The sequence below is a fragment of the Notothenia rossii genome, assembly GCF_949606895.1.
Source record: "Notothenia rossii genome assembly, chromosome: 3".
NCBI classification, from domain to species: domain Eukaryota; kingdom Metazoa; phylum Chordata; class Actinopteri; order Perciformes; family Nototheniidae; genus Notothenia; species Notothenia rossii.
This window is the reverse complement of record NC_136901.1, coordinates 72,481,996-72,499,068: the sequence shown is the minus strand read 5'-3', so window position 1 is coordinate 72,499,068 and position 17,073 is coordinate 72,481,996. Positions and strand designations below refer to the sequence as shown.

The following is a 17,073-nucleotide window of genomic DNA, read 5'->3' as shown; positions in this document are numbered from 1 at the left end:
ATTCAAACAGGATTTTTCTAAAATGTTTTTCATTGTATGGCCTCAGATCTACTTCATATAGTAAACAAGTCTCTTCACTCAGCTGTTTTTCCAGAGGCCCTGAAAACTGCAGTCATTAAACCGCTCTTAAAAAAGAATAATCTAGATGCGTCAGTAATGAACAATTACAGGCCCATATCAAACCTCCCATTTCTAGGTAAAATCATTGAAAAAGTTGTTTTTCAACAATTGGGTAATTTCTTGCATTTAAATAACTGTTTCGATGTGTTCCAATCACGCTTTCGTCCAAACCACAGCACTGAGACTGCTCTTGTAAAAGTCTTCAATGACATCCACTTAAACACAGACAGTGGCAGAACTTCAGTGTTAGTATTATTAGATCTCAGTGCTGCGTTTAACACTGTTGACCACAATATATGACTAGACCGACTAGAAAACTGGGTGGGAGTTTCGGCAACAGTTCTCAATTGGTTTAGGCAAAAACGTTGTTTCCATAGGTAAATACACACCTGAGTTGACAAATATGACATGTGTCCCGTCTAAGACACAATCTGACTTTAATTACATTTGACTTGAGTGTTTCGTCAACTTAATGTGTTGCTTAAAATTATACTTCTGCATACAATATGTAAGCTGACTCAGAAAAGGAAATATATGATACATTATGATATGATATGAATGATAATGGGACACTTCGACGTCTGCACTCACAGTGTCGCGGACTGTACTTAATGTTACTTTGTTCCGGTTACTTATGTTGTGGCAGATATTTAAGTAATTTTTCTTAACGCTAATGTTATAATAGTCAGATTGCTCTGAAGATGGGAGGTGATATTCTATTAATGTTCACGTTCACACAGTCAGTTGATTTTTGCTGGCCGTCTTTCCTGCAACGGCAGTTTTTCTGTATTTCCTTTCTCCTGTAATATAACTTGATCGTTTTAAACTCTGCACACGGAGCTCTGATTGGTCAGCAGGCAGTGCTTTCACTGAGTTGATCTCTTAGCCTGCAACCTAACCTGCTCCGGACCAGGCTATCCGCTCAGCATAAGTTACCATGGAGATCTATCCCGCTAAGAAGAGAACCAGCGTTGTAGGACCGGAAACCCCAAGTTTTCCCTGAAGTTAGGCCGCTAAGCGAAAATCCTGCTTCGTAGTACAGGCCTCAGGAGACTATGCTCCAATTCAAACACTGAGTAAGTGCATTGAACAAATCAACGACTGGATGGTTGTTGGTTGTAAGAGGGACGAGGTGTGTCACGTGTCAATGTATGATTGGTGCTCGGGTTGACTGCCTGAACTAGTTCGCAGGCTTCGCCCCATAAATGGATCAGCACAAAAATCAAATCAAATCAAGTTTTATTTATTTAGCACATTTATAAACGATTTTTGGTCGAGCCAAAGTGATGTACATATAATAAAAATAGCCTACAGCAGATTGTTCAGAATATCAGTATGACAAAAAAGTGACCGAACGTTTTTTCCTGAAATGTTCAGAATCTCTTCACACAGATGGGAAACATGTTTATGTTAGATTTTGTAAAATAGGTCCCCTTTAACATTTTCCACAGTAAATATTCAAAAGGAGTTTTTCCTAACTTGTTGGTGTATTATAACCAAAAGGAGACCATTAATGTGTGAAGGGCTTTTTAGAAGCAATTCACTGTGGAGGTATTGAATATTTTCAAAAAGAACCTTTCACAAAACATTTTCAAAGCACATGTTTTAAATTAAATGTTGTTGTATAACCTGTAGGAGATTATCAATTTTTTAAGTGATTTTGCACTAAACTATATTACAAATCGAGTTACCAACTGTGAAGAAATGTCTTTGCCTGTTGAAACAATGCAGCAATAGATACTGATTTTTCAAGTTTTTGCCAATGTCTTTAAAAATATTTCTTTAATATATATTGAATTGAATGCATCAGTTATAGTCCAAAACATGACTTTATTCAAAATTAAAGCACATCATTTGTAAACTACTGATCCCCATGTCCTTCATGCCTACATGCTATACCACATGTGTTAAGAAATGAATCAATTAAAAGTTACTGTATATTATAGTGATGTAATTGTTTTTATTATTATTTACACAAACAGTACACAACTTCAGTCACATTAATTGTTTCCACCGTTAGCTTAGATACATACAGTAACCGGTAATTTTTCTATTCAACAAAACTCATGTCAACATAATGGATAATTTAAATGTAGAAATACATATTTACATAATTACCAAACATTTACAAAGGTAGATCCATAAATATATGTTGTATTGTGTTATAAAGTAAATAAAAAGTTCAGCAGATACAGCAAAGAAACAGTATCTTTCCCAAGGTCTTTGCTGAGAATGTCAAGTATCTATCAAGAGCATTGTGAACTACAAAAGGTTATTTTATTCTAACATTTGCACACACACAACATGTAAGCTGTTACTTATAAAGCCGCCCTGAGATTGTAGAAGGGAAATAGGGAGCTAAACAAGCCAACCTTATGGGGTATCAGTCATGAAGGGGAGAAATTGAGTGCAAGAGAATCACACCATAGTGCTTTTCACTCGTTCGAAGATCTGATGGACTTTGACTGCAGGGACACAACCTTCCCTCACAATGGTGATGGTTCCTGTGTAAGTGTAAAATAAAAAGTAAAACATAGGCTTGGATTAGATAGTGCCAGTGAAACACACAGAAAAGAGAGAAACATAATGGGGTTTCTCTTGCATTTTACCTTCATCAATTTTGAGGCAGTTGACCACAGTAGAAGCAACAACTTCATTTGAGTCCCCATCACACAGAACCCCTTGGAGCTTATGTCCCAGTCGACTGTGGCAAAAAAAAGATAGTAGAAAGAATGTGGGTCAATGTCCGTCCATTAAGAATATTCAATCACGACACATTTTGTCTCTCGGGATTCAACTGCTGTAAAAGGACATTCAGAGGATAGACACTGACTTGATGACCATGGTGTGGTGGGTGCTGTCTGGCTCTCCGCTGGGATTGGCTGATGTAATAGCAAGGGGTCCGGTGATATCACATAGGTGGCCGGTCACTGTGTGGTCAGGGACTCGGATCATGATGCTGTCCTTAGTGCCAACACGGTCATAAGCTGGTCCAACTCCTACACAAGATACATTGAGGTGAGCTGACAATTGATGGAAGACTTGTTAAATGGGTCCAGTAAAGCAGCTGTTAAACTGTTTACCTAGTTTGAAGAGCCAGTCTCCTTTGCTGACGATGCAGCTGATGCCTCCTGGATACACATTCCTCATAAACTCCCAGAGCAGAGGGCTGAAGGGAGGCTTGGCTGCCACCAGCTGCTCCACATCAGAGATGCAAATGCAGATGGGCTTCTCTGCTGGTCTGTCCTTGAGGAAGACACAGAAAAAAGGTTGATGAGTTTCACATTAAAGCAAAATGTGGATTTAATGATTTCAGATTACACTTTAAAATGATAGCAACTACAAGCATTCTTACTTTAATATTGTAGATGTTCTCAATAGCTCGGGGGTTCTTGCAGGAGGCAGCCAGAGCATACACAGTGTCTGTGGGAACACCGCACACTCCTCCTTCCTCCAGAAGGCCAGCGATCTTCATGAGGCTGCTGGTGAGTCGAGAATAAGCAACAGGACAGGGCAGCTCTGGAACAGACTCCCTCCTCACTTTCTCCTAAGGAAGGCCAAAGAGTTAGGGATAATATGGAATATTCATGGAATACATTGGATAGAATATTACAGACGATGTAGAATTAGCAACAAATGTAAAAATAGCATCTTAATTGGTTACCTTTATCAAGGGAGGGCCCATAGGCAGAAGTCTATGTGAGAAGATGCAGTTCACCAGTGACGCCAGAGCCCCATATATACAAATTATTGAAAAAAGTGCAAGCATGGCAACTGTAAAGAAGAGGTTGTCAACATGTTTTAATAACAATATGGATTTGATTTGACAGATTTGATTTGAATTCAGGCCTTTATCTATATTTAAAAAAGGGACGTTCATCTCAAAATGAAGCTTTGTCTATACTTACTTTCTAATTCATATGGAAGTCGTTGCAGAGTGGAAAGCAGGAAACAGACAAGAACGACCTGCATGACTGATGTTAGAAACAGCAAAACCAGGTTCCTATAGGCAGCTGACATGGACAATATAAACATGAAAAAAAGCTAAAAAACAAACTAATTAAATCTCCAAACTCTCTTAAAATAGAATCCTTGACCCTACCAATGAGCATAAGGAAAGCGTTAATGACCAGGAGAGCAATGGCTCCTGCTGTGAAACCGTATGCTGCCTCTGCGGAGAGCTGAAGCAGGTTGCCTAGAAAAAAAAAAAACGTGGGATCAGATTGTGTGTAATTCAGCCACAACAAGTTTTCTTTTAAACACATGTTTGTCATGACATACCTGCAAACCTAAACCAGGTCCAGGTTGCCCATACTGCTACGTAGATGGTTGGAATGACTGAACCAAAACGACCCCCTCCTGTGACCTGCAGCCGGCTGACATAGGCCTGGATGATGGCTCCAGAGATCAGGACCCAGGGGACAGTCAGATGAAGGAAGGCAGGATTCAAACTGGAAGAACGTGCATGAAGAGCTGAGAGAGCTGCAACCCCATTAGAAATGTAGAACAGGGCGTCTGATCCCTGGTCAGTTTGGGCCAGCGCCTCCTGGTCTCCCTGATTAGCCCTGCAGCACATGAGAGCCTTCTTCAACATCTCAGAGGAGATGGGCTGGGGTCCCACAGGGATCAGAGACTTCTCTGCTATGGAGTTGATGAGACGCGAGAAGGTACAATACAGGGAGGCTGCGGTGAACAGGGAGCAAGCTACACCAAAGAAGATGTAGTATCCCTGGAGAGCAATCTGGGGGATTGTTGAGAGCGTGAGCAGGACAAACAGCATGTTGTGGATCAGCTCCAGGACGTCTGTGTTGAGGCTTCCCACGCAGAGCACCACGCCTGCCATCACAAAGAACCAGTCCCCCACCATTGCTTCCCTCCCTGAGGCCACTTTGCCGTCCTCCAAAACCATAGCAGAAAGCACAAACTCATCCCAAGCCTTGATCAGCCAATATGTGGCATGAAGACCAAACTTAGTGGTGTGGTAGCAGTCTTGGCGCAGATGGGCGTAATAGCTGGAGAACAGCTGGGCAAATGTGATGATTGAGACCCATGCCACTCCAACATCAAAAGACTTCATATACCCAAAGCTGTAGAAAGCAAAGATGAAGGGCGCTACAGTGTCACAGAAAAAACCCAAGGCCATCGGCTCAGCATATTTTGTGTTTTTCTTCTTCTCTTGGCCAATTTTCTGGGCGCTACCTGAGTTGGTGGTCCCGAGCAGGAGGACATTAAAGAGAGGGGTACCAAAGCCTTTGAGGACTAGACGTTGAGTCAGACCTTTTCCAAGCAGTGCAGCTGAACCATAGATGGCAAAAATCAGAATAAGGAACTCCAGAACCCCAGAGACTACGAGAGCCCAGGAGCTCGCTACCAGACCCACTGCTTCGAAGACTAAGGTGGCTGTGATGGCCCCGAAAACAAAAGGCATGATGTAGTTGACTGTGGCAGAGCAGAAGGCGAGGAGAAAGGACAAAAGGATGTAGGGGACCAGACCAGCAATGGCTGTCTCCTTTATGGACAGGCATACATGGCAAACTGGGATCACCATGGTGGCGGTCAGAGACATGTTGCTCGTCATATTAGTGGACAGGGACAAATTGTTCATAATTTGAGCAGGCAAAGGTATTATTGTTGGGGTTTGAGTTGAGGCACCAAAGTAGATTCTGGTGGCACCATAACTGCCCCAAAGTGCAGCGTAGCCAAAAAAGGCAGTGCCGCTCAGATGATCGTATTTTCTAAAGGAAAGCATTCCTGCAACTAGTTGGCATACACCACCAATCAGGATGAGATGGACACCTACAAAGAAATGTAAAATTGGAATTACTAAGACAATTGTATCCGATGGATGAGATACAAATGTATCAAATCTCAAAGGAACATTTTGTGTCAAAGATCATGTAAAAATAACTCAATTTACAACAACATCAGTAAATGTAAATATATTTAAAACAATTTCAACCTGCTAGGATGTTTTCCACCCCGGCTGGTGCAGTGCCAGTGTGTGCTGTGTGGAAGTTCTGCAGAAGAACGAGGAATGCACTGATCCCATTGGATAACATGCCCAACACTCCTGGTTCTCCATAGAAACTGGCTGGAAATCCATCTGGTGACGCCATCAGGTCTTTGTTTTCAAGCTGAGTCAAAGAAACTAATCACACAGACAACACATCCATAAGTGAATGAACAATTTCCATTGACTTAATATGTTGTGCAATACCAAACGCAGGACTTGCCTGAAACATAAACTGAGAATTTTGTTTTAATCTCGATTTACTGTAACAATTGATTTGCTAAACTAGAGTAGTAAAAAACTTAAAAAGACTCAAATAAATATTATCATGTACCATAAATATTTAGTTGAACACAAATAACAAACGGTTATGTCTTAAAATGTAACGTAAGTCAAGTGCTTACTCACTTTCATCTCCCTAAACATTTACAGAAACATCAGAGTCTTTACCCCCCGCCCGCCCTGTCATAAGTATGCACACAAGGAATATTTTTTTCTTTTTCCAAATTCATTATTTTTAAATCCAACTTAAATACTCCAATGACTCAAAATAAGCATGTCACAATTTAACATTGTATAAATTACACTTTAGATTAGAGTTACTGAAATCTACCAAAACACAGATTCTGGTTTCGTTATGTCTTGTATTTTTTCAGTTTCATTTTGAGTAGTCTATGGTAAAATACTTTCAAAAACAATTTAACGTTGTATTATATATTTCATCTAATGGCAGCTTTTCACCCTGTGTCAATCTTGTTATCACCATCACTTTATAGTTGGCATTGTATTACATGCAATAAACTGTTTCTACTAGCTAGTAATACAGCAATTACAAATAAAGTGTTACCTGGTGAAGATACGCAGACAGAGGAGCTGCTGAGTTGTTCTGAAGCAGGGATTCAATAAATAAGTCCTCCAGTTTGTAGGAGGAGTTCATGAAAATTCCCCAACTTGAAGTTTGCAACCTGAGAGGTGACATCACTGCTCTTCATCTTAGACAATGAAGTACCACTCCTTCCTCCTCTTCTACCCAGGAAGACCATCCTGGTTATGACGATATTGAGGATGATGATGGTGATGACCACCATGGAAATTCCATTAAACCATTAGGTGTTGTTATAGATTTGCCCATCCCTGTTTTTTCCAGGTCAGCATTAGAAGCCATTGTGAGGCTGGGACTATATAAGGAAGGTACCTTCTGAACCCAAGAAGCATCAGCATCATCTGAACAACCTTTTGACTGCAAAGAGCAACGAGAGAGAAACAGCTGACTGACGCCATGATCTCCACATTACAGGTACAGATTTAAAGATATAAGCATATTTCTTATTAATAGAACATCTAGATAGTCATACATATTTCTAAGGCTTGAGTAACTCAATTAGATTGTTGGGTGTCCTTAAAATATTCATTTTAATCCAGTCAGCTCTAAACTGATAAAGCTTGCACTAGGTGTTTTTGTTCTTGTTAAGGGAGAATTAACCTGAGCAGATTACACACACTGTACGACACCCAGCACAATAGCTTTTTCAAAAGAGGCACACAGGCTGAGTTATTTTCATTATAAGGATGCCAATATCCACAAATAGCTGATTTAATTAAACTAGAGTCTGGCAGAAAATCATTGTGCGTGTGCTCACTGACGGTAATGAATCTGAGATATTAAAACAATTATTGTCACACTTAGTGGTTTACAGGTGTCAGTAAGGATTTTATGTTCCCTTGTTCCTGCAGAAAACCATTCGGCCAGTGTGGGCTGTCAGGGGGCTGCATAAGTCTGCAGTAGAAGGTAAACTTAACTACATCTCTTTGTCTGAACCATAGACTGTATGGTCTGAACACAAAAAGACCTCTGTACTTACTCCTGACCTATAATATCCTTTCTCTTTCTCCCTGCAGTCTTGAAGCGCCCGGACCCTGAAGACACAGTCACAGCCAGCTATGGGAGGTTCATCAGTGAAGTCAAGCCGCAGCACTTGTCATCACTGGTGCTTCACCGCAGCAAAAGAATGGTGCTTGACAGCATCGGAGTTGGCCTCATTGGCAGCACTACAGACGTGTTTGAATTGGCCCTGCAGCACTGCCAGGTGAGACAAAGTAAATAGAAATAACCTGAAGGTATTATCTGATATGAAGCAATAAGACAGATGAAAGCAATTATTGACCTTTGGCAAACAGTAGTCGCAAGTCAGTGCAAGTGCTGCGTGGACAGATCAGATGGGTTTAAAAAAACAAACAGGTTATTATTAGACTGAAGTTCGTCATATATCGTGATTAACAGGAGAGGGGTTTATTTATGCATGGTGACCTTTTTCTCCAAATGTCTGTGTTGGACTTGAGCACACAACTGTTGTATCAAAAATGTCCTTGTGACAACTCCCTGTGTTTACCTGTCTCTGTGTTTCCCGCTCCAGCACATGTATGCTCCTGATGACATCAGCTCTGTTTACGGACGCAGAGGCAGCAGGCTCTCCCCCACACTGGCTGCTTTCGTCAATGGAGTGGCTGTGAGTACAAACAGGAGGAACAGATGGGTTACAATTGTCAGATGCACTAAAACCATCTGTGCATCCAATCGAAAGATGGGTTGATGAAAATACTGACTTGACCCCACATTACCCTTCTGTCAAAATGTCCAGCATTTTGTCAGCAAACATTGCTTGGCTTTCACACTTTAAGCAGCATCAGTATGTCAGTTCATTTCTGCAGCAGTTACTTTTAGTTGTATATTTTCATTAAAAACGGTAGTTAAACAGTCCATTTTCATTTGAATTAAATCTGTTTGTTTTTTGTGTGATGCAGACTCACTCCATGGACTTTGATGATACTTGGCACCCTGCCACTCACCCCTCAGGAGCGGTCCTCCCTGCTGTGTTAGCACTCAGTGACATGATGCCTAACAGCAAACCCAGTGGCCCTGACTTCCTGCTGGCATTCAACGTCGGCATTGAGATCCAGGGCAGATTGATGAGGTTCTCTCATGAGGCCCACAACATCCCTAAGAGGTGAGCGCCTCAGGGAGTGGGTCAAATTAGTCAAAGATAATGTTATTAATAATAATAATAAATGGGATTTATATAGCGCTTTTCTAGACCCAAAGACGCTTTACATTACGAGTAAGGTCTACAAACAAAACAAGAACAAAAACACAAACAAACTTAGGGTTATAAAAACATTTATGAAGGTTTGTACTTACTGGTTCTTACAGTGAAGATTTTAACGATCTAAAGCCATCTTATTGAGTATTTGGAATTTTTACTTTACGCGAAGAACAAATATCCACATGAGTCTAAAGAGCCCCATATTTGATTCTGCAGATCCCTGCAGTGTGGTTTACAAGGAGGTTCGTGCAGTGTAATGGGAAGCCTCTTAGTGGTGTCAATGAGCTGTGAAAGGCTGGTTGTCATGTTCATATCAAGGACAGCAGAGCCTCTGTGGGTAGTGTTACCACAATTAGCCATGTGTTGGAGATATTGCACAGGAGGACTCCTTTTGGCAAATGTGTACACCAAGTCAAATCACCCAACACACTATTTACTTGTTTGTCAAATACTAAAATGGCTTTGAACCATTTTCCTGAAATAAGCTCTTTGAATGTGGAAAGTCTTTGGAAAGTGTAGCAGATTCTAACAAACAGGCACCTTTACGCAAACATAATGATGAAAAACACCAATTTGAAATGTTCTGTCCCAAGTAAAAATGGTCTTAACACAGTTTCTTTCTCCCTTATCACCAGGTTTCACCCTCCAAGCGTTGTGGGGACCATGGGGAGTGCAGCCGCCTGTGCTCGCCTCTTGTCTCTAGATCACTCCCAGTGCAGTCATGCCTTGGCTATAGCTGCTTCTCTCTCTGGAGCTCCAATGGCTAATGCTGCCACTCAGTCCAAACCCCTCCATATCGGTAATGCCTCACGTTTGGGGTTGGAGGCTGCTTTGCTGGCCTCCCGGGGCCTCAAGGCAAGTCCTCTGGTCCTCGATGCTGTTGCTGGTGTGGCCGGCTTCGATGCCTTTTATGAAGACTATGTGCCTGAGCCTTTAGAATCCCCCAATGACGGCCATGTGTTCCTGCTAGAGGAGCAGGACATGGGCTTCAAGCGCTTCCCGGCCCATCTGGGGATGCACTGGGTAGCAGATGCTGCCGCCTCGGTCCATAAGCTTCTCGTGGGGTTGGGCCCTGGCACTGTCTCCCCATCTCAAGTCCAAGACATCCTGCTCAGAGTCCCCAAATCAAAGTACATCAACAGGCCATTCCCCGAATCTGAGCATGAGGCACGCCACTCCTTCCAATTCAACGCTTGCAGCGCTCTCCTGGATGGCGAAGTGACCGTGCAGTCCTTCACTCTGGCTGCTCTGAGGCGCCCAGACCTCCTCGCTCTGCTGAGTCGTGTTCGCGTGGAGCATCCCCATGACAACCCTGCTAATTTCAACAGAATGTATGGGGAGGTCCAGGTTACACTTGTTGAGGGAGAAATTCTGAAGGGACGCTGTGACACGTTCTACGGTCACTGGCGTAACCCGTTGACCAATGAGAGCCTGAGGAAGAAGTTCAGAAACAACGCGGGGGCGGTGCTTCACTCAGAGCAGGTGGAGGGGCTGATTGATGTGGTGGGGGGGCTGGACACACTTGGGGACTGCAGGGACCTTCTCTCACAGCTGCAATGAGAAACATGCAATGACATTGAAATAGAAATGATTGTGTGCAAAAATATATAAAATACATTTAGCAAAGATCTTTTTTGTAAAATGTATTTGACATATTTGCCCAAATCCAGGCTGGAAAATGTAACTTGTTTCCCTTATGTAATTGGTGATGGTGAAAAGGCCACTATGTTGTACACTATGATTCTGTAACACCCGTAATGACAAATACTGACATATCTCTTGAGCCATGTCAAAACATATTTATGAAATGTACAATTATGTATGCTGAATTATGTGATTCTACTGTATGATTTGGGTAGTTTGTTCCAGAGTGTCGGGGGATAATAGCTAAATGCTGTCTCTCCATTTTTTGTTTTCACTCTCGGAACCGATAGCAGACCCGTCCCAGAAGACCTGAGGCACCTTGATGGCTCGTAATTATGCAGGAATTCAACAATATACTTTGGTCCTAAACCATGTAATGATTTAAAAACTAGCAATAGTAGCTACTTTAAAATCAATTCTTTGGCCGACTGGAAGCAAAGTCAGTTAAAATTCATTAAATTAAGCTTGCCACCTTATATAGTTATATGTATGGCTTTACTGATGTGCCACAATAGTGTCACCAAATGTTATTTAGTTAAAATATTAATATTGTGGCTTTCCAAGTTAACATTAATTGATATGACTGCGATTAAATCAGCATATACTTCTGCCAGGGGATGCCACCCCTGAAATTCTCCTGCCACCCTCTTGCCACCCATGAATATTTTTTCTAGATCCGCCCCTGACCAGGAGTCTAGTACTAGGAGCAGTGGGCAGCTAGTGGGCAGCTAGTGGGCAGCTAGTGTACAGCGCCCGGGGAATGCTACATGTTGTCAAAATACTGCACTTGTTTTTTGTGCCCAATAATGTAAGATGTTTATTTCTCCACATTGCAATGTTTAATGCTTTAAACATGTGAATATAACAATGTTTTCTCTTCCACATTTCAGAACTTCAAACGTTTAGCATTTCTGTTTGTGTAATGAGCTTCAATAAACTTACATCAAAAGAAACACAGTCTAATTACATATTTGACAGAAGAAAATTATTTGAGAACACTATAATGTGTTTTGATTGGCCATGGAAGATACTAATCTGTCTTTTGTGAGTCCTTAACACACAATACAAATGAATGCAAAAGAGTAGGTTATAAAAGAAAATTCAACAAGCTGTATTTCCCAAGAAGACACAAAGCAAATAAATGACTCATGATATCAGAAAGTACACTACAGTCATTCAGTTGACAACTCGCAGTTAATCTTCTGGAACTGTATCCATATGCAGTCTTTTTGTCAACAAGCGGGACAACATTGACTGAGTCAATAAAGAACTGCTATGCATACAAAAGTCCAATGAAAGCACTTTTCTTTTCCAAGTGTAGTTCAAACAAAAACAGAAGGATGTGTTTGTAAAAGTGGAGCAATGCTGGGAAGAGAGGGCTGGTTTCCTCATTCCAGTCTGGATCCTTCAGTTCATGTGTGGCAGTAAGTCTGCAGGAGATGGAGACAAGTGGGGTTTGTTTGATGATCCATCTGAATGGAGAGAGTGTTTTTGCAAAGTAAGGGTAAGTATTAACGCCAGATTAAGTTAATTATTCAAGTGATTTCTAAACAGAGTCTATAGCAGCCCAACTAGGTTCTAATTAACAGTTAATGTATTAATTTTGATCTTATCTTACAAGGACACCCAATGTATTCATGTTGTTTATTCATTTGTTCACACTTTTCTCTGTAATTCTACTTGACGTATTCATTAATCTTTCGAAATCTTGTGGATGTAAAACATTTAAGTTACATTTGAGCATACTGCTGCATATCAGCAGATGACATTCAACCTGTATAAAACAGTGTGTGCACTGTGTACGTATACAATCATTTAAGACTAGGACTTTTTCAATGAAATGTCCTATTGTAAAAGCTAGGTTTTGTGTAAAAGCAAAAACGAACACCTTGTAACCAAGCTTTTAAATGAACAAAAAGGGTCTGCACAATGTTTTCAGCGTGTACAGCAGACACTACACTTCCTAAGCGAGAGAACGGAATATATAAGGAGTTTTCCACAAAGGTCCACAGATCAGGTTACAAACACTATATGACCTTTGTGTCTTAAATTACAAGAGCAGATGTGTACAATTCTTCTTGTAGAAAAACATTTTGGCCCCAAATCAGTTCCCTATTTCTATAAAGCACTGGATCAATACAGGTTATCACTAATCATCTGAACCTGGTCTGTTGTGTTTGGCAAAAAAGGAAATAACATCTAGGGCACCGCTTTTGACAGTGTTCCCCCACTACCAGGGGGATAATGGGGTTTCTGACTGATGTCAGGGGCGGACTGGGAGGAAAAAGTGGCCCGGGGATTAATTGACAGACAGGCCCACTTAATGCGTGGCATGTATCGGCCGGCCCGCGACGAAAGTATGTTACTTAACAAAAACCCCTATGCATTTAATGTTATTTTGGACCATTATGCATATAGTAATCACATTACCTGAACCCTTGAGTTGCCTAGAGCAAAATAGTTACAGCACATATTTAGTGATTTTAATGTTAACAGATCATTGATGCAATAACATTTGGACCCAATTTGCCTGACTTGACAGCATGGAATAAAACATGGGCGTAGGAGGAAGCATCCTCAATGTGGGTGAGATAATTTGACAGGGGGTGTGGGCAGGTGGTGGACCTCACCTCCTCTAGGGGGGTCCGGGGCATTCTCCCCTGGGAAGATTTTTTTTTAAATGTTGAAGTTAAATGCATCAATCTGGTGCACTTTCAGTGCAAAATTAGGGACTAAATCTATGGATACATATCTCAACACCCATATGAAACAGAACTGTAAACAGATTTACTTTTTCTTTCAACATTTATTTGAACAGCAAGTGGAGGCAAAAGTGACTGCACCCAAAACAATAAACCTGCTAGCTAACTAGCCTAAACTCAGTAACAGAAAGTGGGAAACACAACCCTTTTTTTACTTTAAGGTTGTGTTGTCACGTAAAAGAAACAATACAAATTCAAAGAAGGAAATAAGCAATAGATACAATGCAATGGCCAGGCAATGGATACCAGTATGTTTATACAGGGTAATTATGAGCATTGGGTAACATTACCCACACGTCAAGGATATGTTCTATTGCCAGGAACGTTTTCCTAAGGATACTTCCAGTTCCTGCATATCTCTGAGTTATCGTAAACATTACCATGGTAAAAATAGCACTGAATGCAATATCTAAGATAAAAATATTCCCTCAGGTGTAAAATGTTGTCATAAAAGACTTTTGTGTGGTGACACATCAATGACAAGGGAATTCAAACACAATAGAGATAAATGACAGGTGTAAAGTTGTACTTTATACTCCGCCCACAGCAAACAAGACTACACAATATTGGTGCTCAGACTTCTTTATAGACGTAAATCTTTGACAGAGATTACGTTTGCATACAACAATGGATAAACAGGTTTTTTTTTGATGAGTGCCAGTAAATCCAATGTTAAGGTTTACATTCAGGAAACAGGGAAAATAAATATTCTTCTTACTATTGATAACTTTCATTCATGTGCACAATTCACTGCCCCTTACACGCAGGTTTCAGATAAGGTAGCACCGTTAACTGAGCCTTCAGTGTCATCCTGTCACTGATAACAGACCACAAACAAAGGTACGATTGTGATTCGATACGTGGGGTGATAGTGGGTGAAAATACAGAGACAGAGAAATGTTTATCGTCTAGCTCTTCAGTGCATGTTATTTTAACATTGGGGGGAAATATTGAATACAGGGAATTGTGAACTTAAGAAAGGAATATTCAGTACTGACAAAATGAACTATAGCCCTATATTTGTGCTACAGTCTTGTTGATCGATGCCCAGCTGTGTACAGAATTGAGATTGTCTTGAACTGTCTTTGTACTGTTTTAGTGTTGGACATGATGTGTTCCAGCTGCATGTTTTAAGAGAAATGCACTACTGAAGAAGTAGACATTTGTCATGGCCCATGCGCCAGCGTGTGTCTATACAGTATACTATTCACATAATAGTATACCTATTCAGTGTTTGTGAATTAAATGAGGAGAAATGTTGCCTAATAACTTCACAAGTGTGCTAACAGTCCAGCCGTGAAGACATCTACGGGACAGTTTTGAGATTTCTTTGAATTTCTGCAAAAGTGCCCAGTGTTCATGTATCATTTCAATCTAAATTCGCAACTTTCTTCTTACACATTTCATTTCAATCTAAATTCTTCACTTTCTTCTTACACATTTCATTTTAATCTAAATTCTTCACTTTCTTCTTACACATTACATTTCAGCGTAGCAGTTCCCACTAGCAATTTCTTCAGGAATTGCATTCTCTAGTTTAGTGGGAATGCTGTTAACAGCATTCCAACTAACTGTTCTTCTATGGACGAAAAGTTTATTATTCCGCCGACTTATTTTGCCCCGCTTCTTCTCCCGCATTGAACATCGCAGAAACTCCGTTCAAACATCGAAAACGTTCAGCTCGGTCGGGAATCGATGGCTATTACTTTTCTCATTCATAACTTTCATAATTCCAGAGATACATCCCATAATTCATCACATTTTTAACATTCGAACTTTAACATTGCGCAGCTCGTTAAGGCAGAGTGCGTGATGTCAGAGTTAGAGTGGAGGACAGTTTGAAATTTGCCTTCATATATTTTTTAAAACTGCCATAATTCCCAAACCCTACATTCCTGAGACATAATCTTTCATGACAAACGTAGGAAAACATCCCGTAGCTTGAAAAATGACAAATAATTAAGCAAAAAATAATTAAACAAAATGCTTTTTGAGGGCATGAAGTGACAAAAACGTTCAACATTCCTCCATTAAAGCCCATTGTAATTTCAGGCTGATATTTCCTCACGGCAGCAGCCGCACACCTTTAGTTAAACTGCCAAAAAGGCCACATTATTAACCCGAAAGTACACAAAAATTACACTTCAGATACTCAACTTCCTTGACATGCTTCACGTTTTGAAATTTCACAGATATCTGTTACGGTTCTTCCACAAAACGCTCACATGTAAGAGGTTCATCTCTCATTCAGAACAATGAAGCCTTTGAAGTCTAGGCACCTCGTTAGCTCAACTATAAACACCTGTGCAATGGAACACGATGATGTCATCACTCCAAATGACATGCTCAGAGCAGCAGACTTCAGATAGCAGTGTGCAAACAGTCCAGCCGTGAAGACATCTAAGGGGTAGTTTTGAGAGTTCTTCAAATGCCGTTGCTATGGCAACACAATGCTCGCCTTGAAACACGGTTTTCTCATAACTTCAGTGAAAATACTCCAAACAGCCTAGAACTTCACAGGTTTGGTAACGATGCAGCCATCAACGCATCTAAGCGTAGTATGGGGTTTCATCAAATGCCGTTGCCATGGCGACGGACCACTCGCCATGAAACACGATGTGGCTGTAAGTCCCATCGACACGGTCCAATCGTCCCCCAATCTTCACTTGTATACCACCAGTCCATGCCTCAACAGCTCTACGACAAATCTGAGATCTCACCATATGCCGTTTCCATGGAAACGCATCCCTCGCCATAAAACATGATGTCGCTATAACTCCTATGCAAATGTTCAAAAAGTGCTCAAACTTCACAAGTGTGCTAACAGTCCAGCCGTGAAGACATCTATGGGATAGTTTTGAGATTTCTTCAAATGCCGTTGCCATGGCAACATAATGCTCGCCTTGAAACACGGTTTTCTCATAACTTCAGTGAAAATACTCCAAACAGCCCAGAACTTCACAGGTTTGGTAACGATGCAGCCATCAACGCATCTAAGCGTATTATGGGGTGTCATCAAATGCCGTTGCCATGGCGACAGCCCACTCGCCATGAAACACGATGTCCCTTTAACTTCTATGAAAATTGTCAAAAAGTGCTATAACTTCACATGTGTGCTAACAGTCCAGCCGTGTAGACATCTACCGGACCGTTTTCAGATTTCTTCAAATGCCGTTGCCATGGCGACAGACCACTCGCCATGAAAAACGATGTCGCTGTAAGTCCAATCAACACGGTCCAATCGTCCCCCAATCTTCAGTTGTATATAACCGGTCCATGCTTAAACAGCTCTACGCCAAATCTGAGATCTCACCATATGCCGTTTCCATGAAAAAGCATCCCTCGCCATAAAACATGATGTCGCTATAAATCCTATGAAAATGTTCAAAAAGTGCTCAAACTTCACATGTGTACTAACAGTCCAGCCGTGAAGACA

The 17,073-nt window shown here is 41.1% G+C and overlaps 2 protein-coding genes across 2 annotated transcripts; one reads left to right on the top strand and one right to left on the bottom strand.

Moving 5' to 3' along the window:
• Positions 1 to 2,264: 2,264 nt before the first annotated feature.
• Positions 2,265 to 7,087, bottom strand: LOC307034300 (uncharacterized protein). The gene is made up of 11 exons (XM_079673070.1): positions 6,978 to 7,087; positions 6,080 to 6,268; positions 4,402 to 5,916; positions 4,223 to 4,315; positions 4,029 to 4,133; positions 3,785 to 3,894; positions 3,476 to 3,667; positions 3,204 to 3,366; positions 2,954 to 3,119; positions 2,730 to 2,824; positions 2,265 to 2,624 (listed from the first exon to the last, which is right to left on the bottom strand). The coding sequence occupies exons 2-11, from the start codon at positions 6,234 to 6,236 to the stop codon at positions 2,539 to 2,541; spliced, it is 2,682 nt and encodes an 893-aa protein (XP_079529196.1). The 5' UTR covers positions 6,237 to 6,268; positions 6,978 to 7,087; the 3' UTR covers positions 2,265 to 2,538.
• Positions 7,088 to 7,359: 272 nt separating this feature from the next.
• LOC307034304 (cis-aconitate decarboxylase-like) lies at positions 7,360 to 10,791 on the top strand (the record flags this gene model as incomplete). The annotated part of the gene is made up of 6 exons (XM_079673074.1): positions 7,360 to 7,427; positions 7,865 to 7,919; positions 8,030 to 8,217; positions 8,545 to 8,637; positions 8,933 to 9,135; positions 9,867 to 10,791. The coding sequence occupies exons 1-6, from the start codon at positions 7,410 to 7,412 to the stop codon at positions 10,789 to 10,791; spliced, it is 1,482 nt and encodes a 493-aa protein (XP_079529200.1). The 5' UTR covers positions 7,360 to 7,409.
• Positions 10,792 to 17,073: the final 6,282 nt, after the last annotated feature.

Bases quoted from the DNA above. Each gene is read 5' to 3' on its own strand.
- LOC307034300 (XM_079673070.1), bottom strand. From the start codon at position 6,236: ATGGCGTCACCAGATGGATTTCCAGCCAGTTTCTATGGAGAACCAGGA. The intron at 4,134-4,222 runs GTAGGGTCAAGG...TGTCCATGTCAG, and splicing joins CGCTTTCCTTATGCTCATTG to CTGCCTATAGGAACCTGGTT. The intron at 2,625-2,729 runs GTAAAATGCAAG...ACACTTACACAG, and splicing joins CTGCCTCAAAATTGATGAAG to GAACCATCACCATTGTGAGG.